The sequence below is a fragment of the Pteropus vampyrus genome, unplaced genomic scaffold, assembly GCF_000151845.1.
Source record: "Pteropus vampyrus isolate Shadow unplaced genomic scaffold, Pvam_2.0 Scaffold1, whole genome shotgun sequence".
NCBI classification, from domain to species: Eukaryota; Metazoa; Chordata; class Mammalia; order Chiroptera; family Pteropodidae; genus Pteropus; species Pteropus vampyrus.
Window position 1 is genome coordinate 531103 of NW_011888782.1, and position 20918 is coordinate 552020.

Here is a 20918-nt window from a genome sequence, read left to right on the forward strand (position 1 = left end):
GAAGCTGTAGCTGTGTTTGAAATCTGATGTGCTCATACTGGTTCTATGCAAAAATGTGCACGTTCCTCTGTGCATACAGGTCCATAAGGATATGGTTCTCAGCCTCTTCTTTCATCTTCTCTTTATTCTCTCTGAAAAAAAAAATCTTGCCCATTCTCAGGGTTTCAGCACTTTCCTCACAAAAGTTCTCAAATATGTTTTCCCAGTTTTTATTTCTCTCCTAAAATACAGCATTACAATCTTTTTCTTAATTTAATTTTCATTTAATTTTCTTCATTTAACTGAATAACTGATACAAGAACGTAGCATCGTAAAATTTTATATTATTTGTATATAAAGTACCTCTTTTCCTACACTCAAAATGTACACTTTTAATTTTAATAGAAAACTCCAAATTACCTGCCTCTCTCTCACTAGTAACTACACACATCTTTGCTCACCTTCTAATATTCCTCCTTTCCTTTCTTACCAGTCCCTCCAACTCAACACCTTCCAAATGAAATTCATCATTGTTCTCTCCAAACCCATCTGTTCTACTTAGTAATTTAAGCATTTATTCAATAACTATGTTCTCAGCCCTCTGCAAGAAACAATGATTAGAGGGGAGAAATAGCACACATACCAAAAGCAAAAATTCAGGGCACAGTTAAAAACATTTTATATTTTGTGGCACATATTCTAAATGCTGTGTGAACTCAGGACCAGCACAGTGTTGAGTATATTAATTAGGGGAAGCTAGCTGGAGGAGGCAAGGTTTTAGGTGTGTCTTTTAACATGTGTAGGAGTAAGAGGAGGAGAAAGGAATGTCTGTCTGAGGGAAGATGGAGAGTACTGGTACGACTCAGGGACAGGAATGAACCTGGTTTTTCTAATGGGTGAGAGGAGAATGGTCCCATTGGGACAGAATATTGGGCAGTGGGGCTAAACAGGTGAGGCACACCCAGGCACTAAAGGCCTGGAGTGTGGGATAGAGTGACAGTTAGGTGGGAGAAAAAGTAGGTCTATGAGGATTTATGAATGGAAGTCAATGTTAATGTATGAGCCACAGCCTGAATGGGACAATTAAGAATAATGAGATGGAAGGGGATTCAGTCTGGGTTGGGAGAGTAGCAGTGGGCATCTAGAAGCACATGATAAAAATTTTTCTTTCCAATAAAAATAATCCTTGTTTTTGTACAAAAGTCATTTTTAAAATGCTACACAGTTTAAGGAAGAAAAATTTGAAACACTTGTAATCCCACAACATTAGAGTGTTTCTTCTGGTCTTTTTTCTAACACACGCATATAATATGCAGACACATCTAAATAATTAGATCATACCATCTACATGCTTTCGTATCCTGATTCTTCTATAACATACCATAGAATGAATAAAGGTATATTTTGAAGAAACAAAAAACATTCTGACTGAGAGACTAGTCTAGGCTTGACTGGCAGGGCATATAACAAAGTCCTCAGGGACAAAGGCTGTGGAAAGAGGACTGGATTTGGGGAGACTATGAGGAGTTTGGATTTTTACAGGTTGTGGTTGCAGTGCCAGTGTACTGTGTACATAAAAATGACCATGTGGCAAATAGAAATCCTGGGAGGCTTTTAGATGGGAGGTTAGGCCTCCTGTCTAAATTTACTTCAGGAGGTAAGGCTTTTAGAGAGGTAAGGCCTAGAGAGGGGAGCCCTCCTCAGAAGAGTACAAAAAGAAATCAAGGAGTGACGAAGAACCAGTCTTAGGGTAATTCTCTGGTAGCAGGAAAAAGGACAGCTCTTAAAGAAAAAAGCAAAACTAGTTAAGAGGGAAGAAATATTAGCCAAACTACTATTCCTTCAAGTAAGTACTTAGCAACTTCTGTATGCCACATACCATGTTGACACTGGGATATAAAAGGAGGGAAAAGAGCTCAAAGATGTCCTGTGGCCACTGTTTATTATAGAATGTGATGAATTCAGTAATGTGAGCAATATGGACAGAGGATTCTGTTGCGGGATGTGGGCTTACCATCAGAGAAGGCTTCTTGGAGGCGTTGGTGCCATGCTAGTTCATTGCAGATGAATTGCTAGAAAGATTTGAGGTTGGGTGAAGGGACATGAGGAAAGGAAGGGAAGTAATAGCTGCCTGGACTGTAGTGGGTTCTGTAAGCAGTTAGTGATGCAGTGTGGGCAAGAGGAGTACTCATTCTTACCAATCTTTTAAAAAATTTCTTTTGTGTTTTAATGTCATAGCCATCCAATATTCACCTGCTAGTTTTAGTACCCAATAATGGTCCTTGCTTGAATCAATTATTACTGTTTTGGTTGCCAAATGATAGCTTTTTAACTTCATAATTATTTCTACATTTATTAGTTAGTATTCTGTGATAAGGAAGATCTTTCCCTTTAACTTCATTTGTTCAATCAGGATGGATTGATGTATTCTTACTTTATTCAATGAGTTATTATTTCTTTTAATGTTGAAAATATCCCAGATATGGCCAGTGGGAGGTCCTTTAAAATGGCTCCTGCATGCTTTGACATGTCCCATAACTCTGACCACTTCAGCATGATGTTTCAAGCTCACCTTATATTTTTCCTGTCCAGCCCTAGAATCAGCTGTTTTTCCAAAGGGTCCTGGTCCCTTTTATTGGAAATAGTTCTAGAAGCCAAGATCTTGGTGCTCATTCCTACTGGTGTGCCACTGTCTCTAGGTTTTTTTTTCAGTGGACATGGAATATATTTGGAATACATTGGAATATATATGTTGAACCTGGAAATATACGAAATAATTATAAAGGACCTTTTGGGGATGATTCAGAAAATCTGAATATGGACTATGGATGTGAGGAGTATTAAATCCAATATAAATATTCTGATCTTGGTAATTATAATGTAGGTAGAGAAGAGAATGTCGTTGTTCTTAAGAAACGTGCACTGAAGTATTCAGGGGACAGGCAGCACCCTGTGGTGGGGTTTCTGGAAGAGAATTCATGGCCACTGGAACCTCACAGTCCTTACCATTCTGCTTACCCAGGTGAAAACTTCTCTCTTCACTGAACAAAAAGATTGAGAATCAGAGCTCTGGAACTTGACAGAGTCCATAACATTTCCATCAATGCATCCTGAACACAAGTGAACCCAGTGACCCCGATTTACAGGGACAGAGGAACATATGCACATACCCCCAGTGTTCTGGAAGACAGTCTGGTCTTTCACAAAGGCCACGTCTCCTTTCTCAACCAGGCACCTACAGAGGGCCAGACAAAAAAAAGAGAAGAGGAAGTCAGCGGGAAGCATCTGTTATTCAGGAGAGCCACCTTATAGATCTAGAGCTGGCCATTTGACATCAGCATTCATGACTCCCATTCTATCACTAATCTCCTATTATTAATAATAATAGATTAGCATTAATCTACTATTACCAGTAATCTTACATATCACTAAGGTAAATAATAAAAAGAAAACGAAACCTCCGATTTGCTTTGTAGTTACACAATCTCAGTTCCACACACTAAAATCTTAAATTCTGGCACATTTTCTCCAATAGGGAGAGCTACATCCTTTTCCTAGCATCAGCACAATTATTTGAGGGTAGTTTTTCAGTAAGGTAATTCCTTACTCACACTCTACTTTGTAAAAATCGGAAATGTGTGGACTGTGAATTGTACTTACTATAACTCACAAGGTGGTTCTAGCTGACAAATTGGGATAACCTTTGTTTTTTTCCTTCACTACTGAAAAGTTCAACTACAATGCTACCACCATTGTGCAGTTGATGAATTCATGACCTACTAAGAAACACAGCCCTGAATCAGAAAGGATAGGTAAAAAGTAATAAGGTCATAAGGTGCACAGTTGTCTTTACAAAAATGATAAACACTCCATGAGAGAGAATTGTAGTTGAGAATGTAGAAATCATGTGCTGTACTTTTATATAGTTCCAGGTAAGGATGGCTGTAGGTTCCCCAGAAGTGCATAGAAGAGCATGAGCCAGATCCGACTCCTACATTCAGCTGTAGTAGTGATATTCTGAGCCAGATAGCTCTTTGTTGTAGGGAGCTGTCCTATGCATGCAGATGTTTAGCAGCCTCTACCAATTAGATGCCAGTCGCACCTTCCTACCTCCCAACCCCATGAGATAATCAAAAACATCTCCAGACACTGCCAAATGTGCCCTGGGGTAGGAGACGGGGTGGGGGGAATTGCCCTCTGTTGAGAACTTCTGATTTGCACCATACTGCCAGTCTTTGCTGTGTTTGACAACCAGATCTAGAGACAGTGTCCTGGAGGGACCTGGATGCCCCTTCACACAGGGTTCTACATATGGTTGCTAAATATAGCACCCTGACACGTGCAGGACTAACAGGTGAGGGACATAAGAATCTCACCATAGTTCCTAAAAAGGAATCTTGTCAGAGTTAGGAGTATTATTACATTCATTTCAGAGTTATAAAACTTACCTGAGAGCCCCCGTGTAGCCATAATATCTCTCGTTGTTGTTGGGTTCACACTCCTTTCCTGGACCACTTGCTGAGCCAATACACAGAGCACAGAGATTGGAACTGCGATCATACCCCGGGGCACAGCCTTGACTGAAAATTTTATCTGCGGAAGGACAAGAGGAAGTTAGCTTCATTTAACACATAACAAGTGTGTACGGCCCCAGATAGGTAGAACATACTCATTCATCCTGTGACCTGCTACCAACCCAGGACCTGCCAGACTGTAGGATTTAAAAGGAAACTTAATTTAGACTGGGAATAGAAATTAGTGACCATTAAAATTCAGGTGGAGGGGATTCCATGTGCACCCTGATAGTGTCGTCAATCATCTAGAAAGGAGCAATGGAAATGACATAAAATTTGACATGAAAGAGATAAAATTGAAGGTTAATCCCTGAGCTTGTGCCACCTATTAGATGTTTCCTTCCCCTACCATTTATTAGAAGAAGCTTTAATGGAACTCAGAACTCCAAGCTCAGAAAAAGGGCTGGGGAATTCTATTCACAGCTCAGGTGCCCTCCCATGGCTGGTAAACTGCCAGGAGACTCGGGAGAGCAGAGGTGGTGCTCTTGCTAGTTGGGAGCCAGAACTTTTGAATGTCAACCCAGCCGCTCTTTGATTCTTATCACATTGGTGTTATTGAACACCCCGGTGAAGAAACATGATCTTGTCTCCAATTCCCACACATAGGACTCGTCTGGTTCATAACTGTTTTTGGAGGCCTCTCCTTTTAAATCAGTTGCATATATTTGGATGTGGCAGGGAGGACGTACTTAGGAAGTTAATGTAAATAAGAACCATTAGAAAACATTTGTCCTTAGACATAGGTTTACACATAAACTTACACATAGGTTTTCAGGGCGCATAACTAAGCTCATACCTAAAGCTATTCAGAGGACGGGATATACTGACTTCTACCACTTAGAAAGGGCCTAGGAACTGGGCAGTCACTCAGTGAGACTGCCAAGACCTTAAAGAGACCTGGAGACCCTGCACACTCACATTGCCTAGAAGCCCTATGGCAGGAATTGTAGCTGTTAACTCAATAGCCATTTCCCCTTGTTCCTTAGTAACAAAGATCTAGTTTTTAAAATTTTTTCTCCATTAATTATTTTTATTGATATATCATTGACATTTCACATTATATTAGTTTCAGGTGTACAACATGATTGTGAATATATTGTGAAATGATCACCAAAATAAGTCTAGTTAACATCTGTCACCATACATAGTTAGAAAAATGATTTTCTTGTGCTGAGAATTTTCAGATCTCTTAGCAACTTTCAAATATGCAACACAACATTATTAACTATAGTCACCATGCTGAACATTACATCCCCAGGATTTATTTTATGGCTGGAAGTTTGTACCTTTTGATCCCCTTCACCCATGTTGTCCAACCCCACCCCTGACTTCTGGCAACCACCAACATGTTCTCTGTATCTATGAGCTCGTTTTTCTTTTCTTTTTGCCCAAGATTCCACATATAAGTGAGATTATACAGTATTTGCTTTCCTGTGTCTGCCTTATTTCACTTAGCATAATGCCCTCCAGGTCCATCCATGTTGTTGTAAATGGCAAGATTTCCTTCTTTTTTGATGGCTGAATAATATTTCATTGTGTGTGTGCATATGTGTATATATATATAATCACATTTTTATTCATTCATCTATCGGTGGATACTTAGGTTGTTTCCATGTCTTAGCTATTGTAAATAATGCTAAAATGAATATAGGGGTGCATATATCTTTTTGAGTTAGTGTTTTTGTTTTCTTTGGATAAATACCCAGAAGTGGAATTGCTGGATCATATGGGAGTTCTGCTTTTAATTTCCTAAACAAAGGTCTAGTTTTATTTGGGCAGAAACATGCCCAAATAAAAGATGACATTTTTCAGCCTCTTTTACAGCTAAGTGTGACTATGTGCCTAAGTTCCAAGCAATGAGAAGTTACATGAAGTAATTGGGTTAGATTTTCTGGATGGCTTCTTTAATAAGTTAACAGCAGGTGGCATACATTTTAAATGGCCCTTCCTCCTTGCTCCTTGAGGCTTCCAGAATTATGGATGTTATAGCAACCATTGGTGACCTTGAAGATGGAGGCCTCATGCTCAGAATAGTAGAGCATAAACAGAGAAGGACCTTGGGTTTCAAATGACCATATCAGCATGGACTGCTCACCTCTCATCTTTTTCATGAGAGAGAAAAGTAAGCCATTGTGTGTAACCGAAAGGAACCATTCTGATCCAGCTCCCCAATCCTACCATTTCTTTTAGTTATTTCCTTGAAGTTCGCTTTAACCAAATTTTAACTACTGTAGAATGAGGGCCACACAGCATTTTGTACCATACCACTCTCTTCTCAGCCAGCCTTGACCACAATGCCCTCCCAGATTCACTCACCGAATTCACAGTGGTTGATCTTGCTATAGAGCAAGCCCATGGGGATATTCCAACCCGCGGTTCTATCTACCGCGGTGTGACAGGACTTCTTGCCTTCCAGAGTGTTCCAGGTGAGGTCATCTGATGATGATGACTTAACCACAGCCACAGCGAAATACCCTACAAGGAAGATACCAGAAAAGGATGTGTAAACACCTCTAGGCCATGCAGAGTGTCTGTCTGCAATCAAAGCCTGCCATTTCCCTATGGAAGCAAAATTATTCTGAATGATTCTGTCTTTCAAAGGGCCCTTCCCAATGACTGAGTGAGGTGAAGTATAAGTCACTCTGTCAGGTGGAGATTAATGTAAACTGAAACCAAATAGTAAGAATACATTATTATCAGAGCAATGGCTGGTGTATGACCCTTCCCTAATGCACAAAGCTACTGAAGTTATAAACCAGCAACTCACTCTCCGCTGAAGTTATAAACCACCAATTCACCCTCCACTCAGAGGAATGGATACTGAGGAGTACATGTAACTCCAACGTTATATACATTAACAATTATTAGGAAAGAGTACTAAATGACTGATAACTGCAGTGAATATTCTGGCCAGATATTTTGTGATAAGGAGAATAGCACCTGTATTCTCCTTATGCGAAGAAGTATGCTAAGTAGAAACTGTCAAGTCAGCTGCCATCTTCAGCAGCAAATAGTTATTGATCCTTAAAATTGGGAATGGAATATCAAATCCATGCTTTCAACTTTCTAATTTAATTAACTCAGTAAACTGTGTATAACAGAAAACAGAGAAGTCATATTATCCAAAGAATAGGAATAGGCCTTGCTATACTCTGTTACTGAGCTTGGCTCCCAGAGTGAAAGGCTGGAAGGCTGTAATCAAAGGAAGTCACAAGGACAGATTTGCCACACTAGTGGCTAGAAAATGACCTGGAGAGGCCTAAGCATATGGACTCCGGGGCCCAGTGTTCACCATGGTGTAAGACTTTCTGACTTGCTCCCAGATCCACCCCAACCAATACTCTGAGCAAGAGCCAGGTTTGCCTGGATTCCTGAACCCAGACCTGGCTGGTAGGCTGTGTAATTTCATGCTCCTAGACATCTGTCTGTGTGAGCCTTTTTCCTTAGCCCTGCCGGGCACAAATACACGAGACTCCTTGGTTGGTGCTAACTCTCATCTAAAATTGTGCAGGCCTCATGTAATGCAAGGCAGTCAGGAGGGTGTGGAAATACCTGCTGAATATAGGAGCCTAGACAATTTGTAAACTCTCTCAGCCATTGGTCCTCTTATGCATCCTTAGAGGATGACAAGACCTACCTTATAAGATTAAATGAGAAATCCTTTGTGTAAGTCATGGCAAGTATAATAGGATAACTATCATTACCAATTACTATCTTTCCATGACTCTTTTGCATTCTAAAACTTGGTCTCTTCCATTGCCTTATCTACTTTTGGTTTGAATTTAAAAGCAATGAGAATATATCTTAAACTCATGAGGTTACCAATCCCAACTCACCTTTTTCTGGTGTGTTTTTACAATTAGGGTTGTTAGTTTCTGGAGAAGAGAAAATGAAGAAGTCATTAAATACTCATTTATAGATTGGAAATTATGCCTTTCCCATGTTGCAGATCAGAATAAAAAGCGCCAGGAAAACTACATATCACCAACTTCCAAAAAGTCCAGGCCCTCTTGATTATGCAATTTCACTTTAACTCACCGGCCTCTGGAATTTAGCCCAAAATTGTGAATTTCAGGTTTCCTGCTCTGTCTGTCCTGTGGCCATAGTGGTCCCTGCCAACTGTACTTGAATCACTGCACTAGGGCAATAGGAGATGTGTGTTTGGGAAGCAGAAAGACCTGCCAGGAATCCCAGGTGAGAATCCTAAATGTCCTCTGCATTTGGGGTAACTGTTAGCTGGAACTTCCAAATGCAAAGCCTCCATTTCCCCTGGCGGAAGGTATAAGAGAAGATCTATCCTTCAAGATGACTGTGGGGGTTACAGATGAGGCAGCCCAGAGCCTGGGAAGTAGATTCTCAGTAAGCTAGAGCTTTATGGCCGATGTGATATTAGTCAGGCTATGATTTTCCCATCTCCTCTCTCCATGGCCCAGAGGAAGTAAAACACTGAGAGGTGCCCCCTCCACTTACTGTAGTTCTCTGCTAAGACAGGAACCAGACCACACTTTCCCGCTATGTAGATGAAGCCTCCATCCAAGCTCATGGCATCAGCTTCTCCTTTCTGTAAAAATATAGCACATCACAGCAGATGAAAAGAGGCCATTTCCTTCCCATTGGCCCTTCTAGATGTTTCCTTGAAGCAGCCTTCCCAGCACAGGTCATGAAGGACCAGGGAGACAGCTGGTGCTAGCTCTGGACCCCCAAAAGGCACATTCAGCAAGAAAATAAAATGTGTCCTCATTTTCACCCTAACCGTCATGAACTTATGACCAACTCTGGGTGCCTTGTTTAGTTTCTTCAGGAGCTAAGACCCATATTCGATCCACCTGTCCTCTGATAGGACACATTGTTCTGGAGACATTCTCACAATACCTTTCTTACACCAAGAATTCTCATTTGTAAGATTAATGAGTAAGTCAGGGACTCAAGGCTGTGCCTGTGGGATAGAGTGCATCCTGATGGGGGATCCAGGCCTTAATCTTGGCCACAATGGCTGAGTGGTATTTTAGTGTCGTGCAGATGAGGTGTTCAATAAACAAATAAAATACACTCAAATGATCTAATCCTCAGATTTATTAAGCCCTTAATTACAAAAATGCTTAAATTCAGAAAGATGCCAATGTTTACATTGGGTCTAGCAATATATTTCTGGAAGTACCCCCTAAAGAGATAATCAGATATGTGGGCGACTAACTCATTGGGCAAAATATATAAGTAGGAAAAAATATTCAAAAAGTATTCATAATAGCAAAAAGATAGAGACAGACTAGATGATGTTATAGAAAATATGGATAAATGGTTAAATAAGTTGCCTCACACACACACTATGGAATAGATACAACTTTAAAAGATCATGTTTTCTAAAAATTATTTTAACATAGGAAAAATTTCATTAGATATCAGATTAAAAGAGGAGGGTAGTGAGCTATGTATATGATATGGTAAATAACAGAATTTTCTCTGAATTTGAAGATTTCAAGTACTTCTTTGTTTCTTTACATTGTTCAGGATTTTCAAAAAACTAAAAGCAAACATGGAATACTCTTTAGATGAAGAAAACTAAACTTCTACCTGCTTGCACAATCAGCATGGCCCTATCACACTCATCATGGTGCACCGTGGGTCTCAGACACTCCCACACCATGGTCCAGCTTTCCTAAGCAGACACTGCTCAGATTGCCCTCTACCGTGTTTTGACACCAGGAGGAAATGGAACCCTACAGAGCCCATCAGATCCACACGCTCAAAAGTACTGAATCTCCTGTGGGCCTGGGCTCCCACAGTGAGGGCAAGGTCCCTATGAACCTGGGTTTTCATATCATTCCCAGGAATACTAAGTCTTAGGGACAGGCAGGCAGTAGTGGCGGGGCCACTGCCCTTTGGAGGCAGGAGTGACGTACCATGATCTTGGCAATGCAGTCCTCGGTGGTCTCTGCTGTTTCACACTCTATTTTCCCGTTACTGTTTATGCTCCACTCATCACACTTGACCCTCTCCATGTGGCCTATTGCACACCACTTCACCTTCTTGCATACATTCTTTGCAGTATCTGGGTCTAGGGCATAAGAAAGGGAACCAGGGGTTCAGAAGAGGCACCAGAAGTTGTCTGCTAGTGATTCTACTGTCTTCATGAAAATGCTGGAATTTGCTAGCAATACGCAAACAGATCCCATTCAAGGTATTAATCGTCTTAGCAAAGGCAATAACAATCTCTCAGATGACTTCTTATCATTTAGATTTAGCTTAAAAGTGTTTCTGCTGAAAAAACAACCATTCACCACCCCTGGACACTCTATCACTTCAGGCTAGGTTTTTTCCTCTTCTTTTTTTTTCTTTTTTTAATTTCTTTTTGAAATAGCACTTAACCACTTGAGCTATTCTTATTTATTTGTTCATGTTTATTGTCTGTTCCCTGTTGGAGAACATAAGCTTGGCCAGGGCAAGGGCCATGCCCGTCTTTTTGTCCACAGCACTCTCAATGTTCAGGACAGGGCCTGGCTCATGGTCAGCACAATGAATGTGCTTCACTTTCAAACTCAGCTCAAATCACTTCCTCAGGGAAGGTTTACCTCAATGCCAAGACCTGTTTTCCTTTATTATCATGGTCTCATAAGACCATAGTATTTCGTTCTTTTTTTTTTTTTTTCTTTTTTCTGAGTAAATCTCTCCTTTTTAATTGATCATTTAGTAGAATGACTATTCATTGAACACTGGTCTTCTTCACTGGTGAGAAAGTTTCATGATAGCAGAATCTAATATATGTTTGTCTCACCATTGTATACCCAGCGCCTAGCACAGTTCATGGCCAGATAATAAATGTTTGTTGGATGAATGAATGATCAAACAAACCTCCAGTGACCCAAGGAAACTCAGGAGCAAGATGGACCTGTCTAGAGCTCCACCTTCACTGTGCCAAATGTTGACCACAATACTGGCTACAGATGCAAGTTTGCAACAATTTCATTCTTTGACTTACTTTGTGCCAGGCTGACTGGCTTCACAAAGCAGGTAGGGCAGCCCTGAGTTACACAAGGGAAATAATACTGATATCAATCCACGTCATTTTAAACATGAATTTCCTTTAATGCCCTTTGGTAATGTCCAGGCCCATCTCATGATGATGAATGCCATTTAGCATCCATCCAACATAGAGGAGCACAGGTAGGACACATAAAGGAGCATCAGGGTAGGTATTCAGTATCTGGACAGACTCTATCACTGGTCCCCACCTACACCAGGTTTCCAAGCTCTCAAGGTCACAATATCCTTCCCGAGTACTTACGTGTCTCTTCTCTAAGATTCCTAAGAGCAGTGACATACTCAAATCCAAGGTACATCCAGGAGTCCATCTTAGGGGGAATCTTTAAAAACCCCTGGGCAGAGTCCTTAAACAGCAGGTCCTTGCCATGAGGGGAGCTGAAGAGCTGGAAGCCTTCAGATTTATCTCTGCCATAATGTTCCTGTTGATAGAAAAACAATAGTGAATGACTATAGTGACAAGGTAGGCTGTGAAATGGGACTGAAGAAAAACAAAAAACCCAGAAAACTAAATTAAACCATGAAATTTTCAAGATGTCAGGTCTGCTCTTTCCTGTCCATCACCTTTTCCACTTACAGCCCCCTGGGGATGTGCCACACCCTATTTCTCTGGATATGTTTCTATGCCTATCTCCCTAGCTGGGTTGATGGCTCAATGAGTGCAAGGAAAGCACCTCTGTCAGAGGCTGACACTGTGGGGTTGCCACTTAAACTCTTGATGGATGGATGGGAGAGCTGGATGACAGATAGTTGGCTCATTTTGGCATTCTGCTGCTCTATGGAAGTAAAGCTGGTTGTGCTTGCAACTCTTGCAGTCAGGTTGAGGGACATCAGGAGAAAGATAGTTGCCTTCTGGGGAGGTCACGGATGACCTCATAGGGGAGAGAATGTTTGCCCTTGTCCTAGGAGGCCTGATTTAGATGGAAAGAAATGGAATAGAGCACTAAGGAGCATCTTCATGTCACTAATCCAAAATGTAGGGAACTGGCAGATGATAATGCAGGACTAGACTCTGTGTTACTCTGAGAAAAGTCTCTGCTGGGTGCTTTTAGACAAGTGGATCATATGTGGCATGGTTCCCACTATGTCCTGAAAACAGAAGGTTCTACAGTGGCAATAAGGGAATGAAGGAAAATGCCCCAAATGTAAGCAAGGATTCCTAAGCAGGAAAGGAGGACAGTGGTTTGGTACCTGGGCCTGGTTGAGAAGCTCCCAGATCAAATCCTCTTTGCCACCCACACTTCGGGCCACAACAGCATGAGAAGGAACCTGGGCCAGGTTGCATTCCTCATATTCATCCACTGGCTTTCGGGTGTTGTCCAGGCAGAGCAGCTCATACTGGTCCCTGTCAGCCTTCTGTGTCAGGTCATCTGAGGAAAGAAATCCCAGATGAACCTACTGCAGGCAGAGCCATCAGCTTTGGTCCCCTCCCCATCCCTTGCAATCCCATTGCATCCTAAAATGTGAGAGCTGAGAAGCCTGGAGTGAACTGAGAACATAAGGAAACTGTCTTTCTCAAGATCCCACAGCCAAGTTAACAGGCAAGGAAGCTTCCGATATTCAGTGCAGGGGTGACTACCCAACACCCCACAATTGGTCTCATGTCAGCAGGCTGACTACAGGCCAAGGTTGGCCAAAGCTTCCCCCAATCCCTTGCTATGACAACACTGACCAGAAGGAAGGGTCCCTGTATCCAGGAGATTAAATGATGGAAAGAGGCCCAGGAGTCCAGGTGGGGACTCCACAGGCACACACCTCTGCATAGGTAGGAATCCAGGCAATGTTAAAGGAGGAAACACTGCTCATGTCTGACTACTGAGCATGAAAAAGGAGGCAGGAAAAGAAAAGACCCACAGCTTGGAGGGGATCTTCTGTCACTTACCCAATACCGTCAAGTGCTTGACGAAGGCCACATCCCCAACATCATCCTGCAGACACCTGTGAGAAAAAATACAATGAGAGGGTTCCTGCAGAACAGGCCCTTCTCCTCAGGCTTGAGGGTCTGATCACACTGTCCAGCATTTTCATGAAGACAGCCATGGGGTGTTGTTACCCAGGGTACCACTGATGTGATGGAGATGAGCTCACAGGAGCTAGAGGTCCCTCACCATGTGCCCCAAAGCAGCCAAAAGGCATTGCAGACATTTTAGTACAGACAGAGAAGAGTTTTCAAACTTCTGGAATGGAAAATAAAGGCATAGTATCTCTTGAGAGAGGAAACGTGCCCATAGCTGGGTATAAAACTTTAAGTTATAAGCAAGGGAAAAGAAGCAGCAAGACATGAGCCATGTGAGATATCGGCACAAAGGCCATGAGGGGAGGCAGGAGAGAGGCCACTTGCTTTGAGTGGATGACACTGCTGCAATAGAGAATGGAGGGTCAGTCACTGAAGAATGGCCCAAACACTGGGGACGTGCCTGTCCCCTCAGACTTGGCCCAGTACAGTGAAAGGCACACTGCCAGGTTCAAGGACTCTAGGGAGACAGAAAGGTCCCCAGGAGAGGGGTCTCCTTATCAGTGTTACATGAAAGAAGCATGCACTGGCCTAGCCTAGCCGGGGAGTCCCAGCTGGATCATTGAGTCACTGTGAGGGGATTAGGCCTCCTGAATACCCCTGTTGCAGGCTGGGCTCTGCTGTGGCCAGGGAGGATTTCTCAGCCTGAGGACATTGACTACTTTGGCTGCTATTGAGCAATGGCCAGTCTCACTCACTTGAAGGCACCCGAGTAGCCAAAGTACGGTTCGTGGTTGGAGCAGGCACACTTGTCTGTCCCTTTCCCCGCACACAGTTGACACAGTTTGGGGAAGGCTGTCCGATCCGCACAGGGAACACAGCTGCCCGCGAAGAAGTTGGACGCTGCTGCTCAACAAAGAGACACACGGCGCATGAGCCAGCCTGGCCAGAGGCCATTACGGCTCCCAGTCCAAGCTCACGAGTGAACAGAGAGTGACCAGAACAAAACCAGCGTACCAATCCCAGCTTGGCCTTATATGTGTGCACTCTTCAAGATCAAGGGTTTCTAAAATTAAACCAATTAACCCATTTTCCCACCACCTCTCCAAAACCAGGCCTATGCCTGCCACCAAGAAAAACCTGTCTCAGGTTGCTGTCAGCTCCCCTCCGTGCCTTGTCATACTGGAACAGCTCAGAGACAGGTCTCCTTTGCAAGCCATGCCTAGGAAATGGGACACCTGCCTGGACAGGTACAGGCCAAGCTCATAGCCAGCGGATGGCAACCAGAGGAAGCTCCAGCAGAATGGGAAACACATCAGCCACAGAGAGGAAAGCACCCAGGAAGTGGACAATAGGGCCCAGCAATCTTGGCCCTGCCCAGAGCCCTCTGTCAGGCCAGATGCCCTTCCCCTTACTCCTCAGGACAGCCACCGCTGGGGTGTTGGGACCTCAAAGAGTAGACTCAACTGACACCTCCCAAGGGCTGCTGGTGCAGCAGACCCAACCAGTCTAAAGCTGGTTAACCTCCCACCTCCACCCAAGGGGCAACACACATGGTCATGTCTGTGTGACCCCAGTGTGGCCTCTGTCGGCATATAAAGAAGGGACATCTCCATGAACGTCTTGCCTGCTTACCTTTCTGAAGATTTTCCTGTGGCTCAGGCAAGTCCCAATAAAGTACGCCCATGGGGATGTTCCACCCAGCGGACCTGCCCAGGCCTGTGTGGCAGGACTTCTTGCCTCGGAGCTGGTTCAGCTGGAAGCCGCTGCCCTTCTTCACCACGGCCACAGCATAATAGCGGGTTTGTGGATCTGCAAAGAGACAACATGAAAGAAGCCCCTCAACCTGGACCACAGGGAAACCATGCCCAGCACTAATGGGCTCCTGACCAGGGAAGGGGAACCCAAAAAACACGTGTATGTTGGGTTGGGATCAGAATAACTTTTCCAGGCAAACAAAGAAAAAAAAACCAAAAAGGGGAAAAATCCAACAAGCAGCCAGACAGCCCCAACAAGGCGACAAGCACACCAACACAAAAACCCCAGACCCACCCTCACACCCCAACCCGGCACCCTATACCAATACACCAAACCACAAAAGCACACCAGAAGAATGGAAAAAAGGCAAAAAGCCCAAATCCAAGACTCCAAGGGCCCCCAAAACACCAAAACAACACACAAACAACCAAGAGAAGAAAAGAAAAGATACAAGGCCACTGAGGATATGAGCAAATGCGCTAGCGCCAGCGCGCCAGCGCCGCCGCCCCTCGACCTGTGGACCTGGGAAGACTGCAAGACGCAGCCCTAAACTCCAAAACTCTAAGGCAGACGGCAAAAAGCCACACAGCCCGCCCAGAGAGCAAAAGACCACACCCACAAGACCAGAAGAACAAGCACAAGACCACCAGTCCTGCAGGTGGGCCCCGAGAGGACCACAGCACCCCCCAATCACGCACAAACGACCAAAGCACAAAAGCACATAAGCACCAAAACCCCACTAAAGAACAAAAGAAGAAAAAACTAACAAGAGACAAGAAGAGAAAAAAACCCACAAACGCGCCCCCAGGCACAAAGGAAGAACTTACGATCCGTAGAACCCTACAACTACGCCACTAAGGGCGTAAGGAGCCAGGCAACCAGCACACACCAAAACACCAAACAGGCACACAGCATCACAGCAACAGCCCCAAAAGCCAAAAAACCAAAAAACAGGAAACCACTCAAGCACACAAAGCCACGAAGAAACCCCGAAAACTGGCCAAGACGCCAGGACCGGCGGGGATCCGGGAACACAAAAACAGAAAAACCGCCAACACCACAAAACAAAACACCACAGCAAGAGCACCAGACCACCCTACCGACCAAATGAGCAAACAGGCCACCATGTCCCCAGCACACAGGAAGAAAGGAAGCAATTTCCCTCGTAACAAGGCAAGAACTCGGCCCAGAAACCCAGAAACCAACGTGTAAGATCAAACGAAATTTCGCTGGCCTCACGGGGGAAAGCTGCCCTCCCCACACCAGACTGGGTGCACAGCCCATGCACCACAGGCTATGAAAGGGCTTGCAGTCAATTACTCAGGTCTGCCTGCCAGGCTCTTGTACGTGTTTACATTGAGAGGCCAAATGCTTTCATTTGGGGACCTCTTTGCCTTGGGCCTTCTGCTGAGGTCTTTCCCAGGAGCCACTGTGAAGCCCTCCTGTGGGAGACTGGAGCTTTGACGACACTCTCCTCCACTCTGATTCAGTGCTCGGTACTGTTCCTTCCTGTCCTGGGTCCGTGTAACTGAGGAGTCTTTCGTTCATGGATTCGGTGTTTCTCTAGGTTTAACTTCTTGCTTTAGTCTGAAGTGTTAAATGATTATTATTTCCATTATGGCTCACTGTTTGTTTAATGGACTACTCAGACATATCATAGCTCACCACTGTCCAATTCAACTCCATTTTACACAGTAAAAATAGAAAATTTAAGTCATTTCCCTATAGCTTGTAAGTCATGGAGCTGGGTTTTAAATCTAGACAGTATGGGTTTGTTTCTTACATTACACTGTTACTTGCTGGTTGTTGTTATTATAACTATTGTTATTTTTATTTTAGTTTCTGCTTTGACTAAATCTCATCTTTAAAATAATAGTTCACTTGATATATTATAGGTGCCTTTCCATTGGATCTAGAATTTATTTTCTCTTAAAGTGAGAAGCACTGTGTTTTTTTTCCATTTTAAACATTTAATCGTTTTTTTTTGTTTTTGTTTTTGTTTTTTGGCATACAATTCAGTGGCATTGATTACATTCACAACACTGTGCAACCAACCCCAGTCTCTATTTCTATAACTTTTTTTTCGCCCCAAACAGAAATTGTAACCATTAAACAATACTTCCTCATTCCCTCCTTCTCCCTGCCCCTGGTGCCTTCTAATCTACTTTTGGCCTCTATGAATTTGCCTATTCTAGATATTTTATATAAGTGGAATCATACAATATTTGTACTTTTTTGTCTGGTTTATTTCACTTAGCATGTTTTCAAGGTTATAAATATATATTCCATGATGTAGCTATATATCAGTACTTCATCCCTTCTCATGGCCAAGTAATATTCCACTATATGAATATACCTCCTTTTTTTGTTGTTAATTACTCTGTTGATAGACAGCCAGGTTATTAGAAGTATTATTTTTTTATACAGACACATAAAAACCTATTTATATTGCCTTTTTCCCAATTATCTTTAATCATAATCATTTTTCTAGAAGCCCTCGCCAGTAGTCTAGGAGTAGTTTTTGTTCACTAAATTACAAGGCAGAAGGTATAGCTCCATGATGTATGTCATGTTACTGGTAAGTAATAAGACAATAATATTTCTAAATGAAGTAAAATAATAATGCAAGCCAAACTATATATCTGTCTAGCTGAAGCTTTTCTTTTTAATGTTGGGGTGATTTTTGTTGCTGTTTTATTGTAATAAAATAGGTAACATAAAATTTGCCATAGAACGATTTTAAGTGTACATTTCAGTGACATTAAATGTATTCATTCATATTGGTGAAGAACCCTTTAATTTCACAACTAGATACCAGATGTAAAACTATCTTTTAGGTTTTCTTGGTATCACAAAAGGTAGGTGAAACCTCCAGAGACTCTCCAGACCCACCCCACATAATGTAGAGTAAAGATAAATAAGCAAATAAACAAAAGCTTTTTCCAGGGACTTTCCTGGGCAAGACACCAGGATTCTGGGCAGGAATCACTGGAGACTCAGAGGCTCAGGAACCAAGAAGCCAAGGCCTAACTCATGGGATTCTGAGGGGAACCTGAACCAACAAAGAGGAGAAGAGTAAAATCAAGCATTACCTCCCAGGTATAGACAACCAAACCCAAAGAAAAGCAAGCCACAATGCATGGGCATCAACAGGAAAACAGATTTGGGCCCTCAAGGGCTGTGGAGGTTGGAACTGTCAGATACAATGAAGAAGAGCTACCTATGAGGTATTTAGTTTTATGAACAAAATGAAGGCTACACTCACAGAAAAGGAAATTACCAGGAATAAAAAGAAAAAAATTTAACTCATACTTTTGGAAACAAAAATGTAACTGTTGAAATCAAAAACTAAATGAATGAGCAACAAGTGATTAGATGTGGTTAAAGAGAAAATTAGGAAACTGGAAGCTATATTTGAAGAATTTATTCTGCCTGCTGCCAAAAAGAGGTGCAGATGATAGAAATTATAAAAGAAGGATCAAAATATGTGGAGGCTAGATTAAAGAAGGCCTAACATGTGCCATATAGTAATCCTAGAATTTAAAAGAAAAACTAGAAAGACTAAGGAAAAGGCTGTATTTAAAGAGATAATGGCAGCTGCAAATTATCCAGAACTGATGAAAAACATGATTCCACAGATCTAACATATCCTAAGCAAGATAGGTATCAATATTCCCACAACTGGAAATATCAGTGAATCTGTGAAACATAGACCAAGAAAATGGAAACTCAAACTTATCCAGAGAGATGATTAAAGGAATGGCAGGACAACACCAGACTTCTCAATGACTACAATGGAAGTCGGGAGACAGCGGAATAGTATTTTTAAACACTGTGAAAATGTCAGACTAGAATTATACATCTAGAGAAATTACCACACAAGAATAAGTAGGAGTTAAATCATCTGCTTAGAAAACAAGAAAGCAACTGAGATCATTTAACACCAAGTGATTCACTCTGAAGGATTACCAAAAGGATATACTTCAAGAAGGAAACATATCCTAGAAAGATGGTCTGAAATATGAGAAAGAATGGTAAACTAATTAAAAGGCAAAAATGTTGGTAAATCCAAATATTCTCTCCTTTTCTCTCTCTCTTTCTCTCTTTCCCTCTTTCTGAGTTTTTGGGTGTGTATATACACATACATATACGTAGACATACACAGATACATACAAACACACACACACATATATTTATATTTATATATAATATCTACAAATACATGAAGTATCTGTATTGTGGGGTTAAAAGATAGGTATAAAATATTAAGTAGTAATCTAAACAGGGAAGAGGGAAGTCTACTGTATTCCCGAGTCCTTTAATATTTGACAAGAGGGGGTCAAATTGTTTTACTATAACACTAGTAAGCTGAACATGTACAGTAAAAATTTAAAGGAAACATTAAAGAATATAAATAAAGTATTTAAATTCACCACCAGTAGGAAGAGAAAGTGGAACAAAGGGAAACAATGCAAATGAACACATATATACAAACTCGAATTTTAAAAATCAGGAATCGGGGAAGCAGGACTAAGAGAAAACAAAAAGTAGTATGGCACAAATAAGTCCAAATTTATCAATAATAAACATAATTATTAATGGTCTAATTTACCATATAAAAGAAATTAGATTGTCAGATTGCATTAATAAGCAAAATCCAGCAATAAGTGGTTTTCAAAAGACATACCTGAAGCATAAGCACACAGAAAGTTGAAAATAAAGGAATGGAAAAATGATAAAGGAGGAGAATACTAATTAAAAGAGTCGATGTAGTATGTTAATATCAGAAAAGTGGAGTTTAGTCAAAAAGCACTGACAGATTATTTCATAAAGATAAAATTTTAAATTCACCAAGAATGATATGGATGATTCTCTCATACACTGCTGGTGGAAGTAAAAATTGAAATAACCATATTGGGTTTGTTTAAAAATCAAATACATATCCCATGGTTCAGCAAATCACCCCTACATATATATTCAAGAGAAACATTTATACCTGTGTCCCAGGAGATTTAGTCCTCAAGCCCTAATTAGAATAACAAAAAACTAGAAACAATCCAAATGCTTAATGATAGAAAAGAACAAATAAATCATGGCATGTTAACATAATGGACTATTGTAGAGCTTTGAAAATGAATGTGAACAATAGCTATTTTATTCAACAACATGGGTGAATCAGCATAATATTGAGGAGAAAAAAGCAAGTATGAGAAGACAACACATAGTAATGTTATTTTCATAATTATTTAAGAAGCAAAACTGCAATCATGCATACCTATATAAGTCCTAAAATTAAAATAAAAGGCAAAAAGTTCTTAGGATTCTGTTTGCTCAGGATGGGGAAACACATGGGTCATTGTAAGGAGGGCCAGTGGGTTACACCACCCTAATGGCAGCATGCCCTTAGAATCCAATGCTGCAGCTCAGTAGCCCTAGAAAGAAGCTATTGGCAATGATGAAATTTAGAGAAACTGTGATGGATTCATGGATAGTATGATTTTATATTATTCACATATTTAAAAATAAAGAGAGGCATGCATGGAGCAAAGCTGAACATATGTGATAATTCAAATATTATAATTAAGCAATGACAGTAACTGAGGTCCAATTTAAAA

The 20918-nt window shown here is 41.7% G+C and overlaps 1 protein-coding gene and 1 long non-coding RNA gene across 2 annotated transcripts in view; one reads left to right on the forward strand and one right to left on the reverse strand.

Moving 5' to 3' along the window:
• The window catches only part of LOC111738102, an 11065-nt gene extending 7922 nt beyond the window's left edge, over positions 1-3143 (forward strand). Inside the window, exon 3 of the long non-coding RNA XR_002779711.1 lies at positions 3002-3143. This is a non-coding gene — a long non-coding RNA (uncharacterized LOC111738102). The remainder of the gene's footprint in view (positions 1-3001) is intronic.
• Positions 1-15357, reverse strand: part of LOC105288464 (serotransferrin-like) — an 18853-nt gene extending 3496 nt beyond the window's left edge. Inside the window, exons 1-11 of the mRNA XM_023528953.1 lie at positions 15181-15357; positions 14304-14451; positions 13474-13529; positions 12783-12961; positions 11836-12013; positions 10454-10608; positions 9024-9114; positions 8390-8428; positions 6870-7028; positions 4428-4572; positions 3150-3214 (exon numbers count right to left, since the gene is read on the reverse strand). Coding sequence (XP_023384721.1) covers positions 3150-3214; positions 4428-4572; positions 6870-7028; positions 8390-8428; positions 9024-9114; positions 10454-10608; positions 11836-12013; positions 12783-12961; positions 13474-13529; positions 14304-14451; positions 15181-15232 — 1267 coding nt within the window. The 5' untranslated portion in view covers positions 15233-15357. The remainder of the gene's footprint in view (positions 1-3149; positions 3215-4427; positions 4573-6869; positions 7029-8389; positions 8429-9023; positions 9115-10453; positions 10609-11835; positions 12014-12782; positions 12962-13473; positions 13530-14303; positions 14452-15180) is intronic.
• Between the last annotated feature and the right edge of the window lie 5561 nt (positions 15358-20918).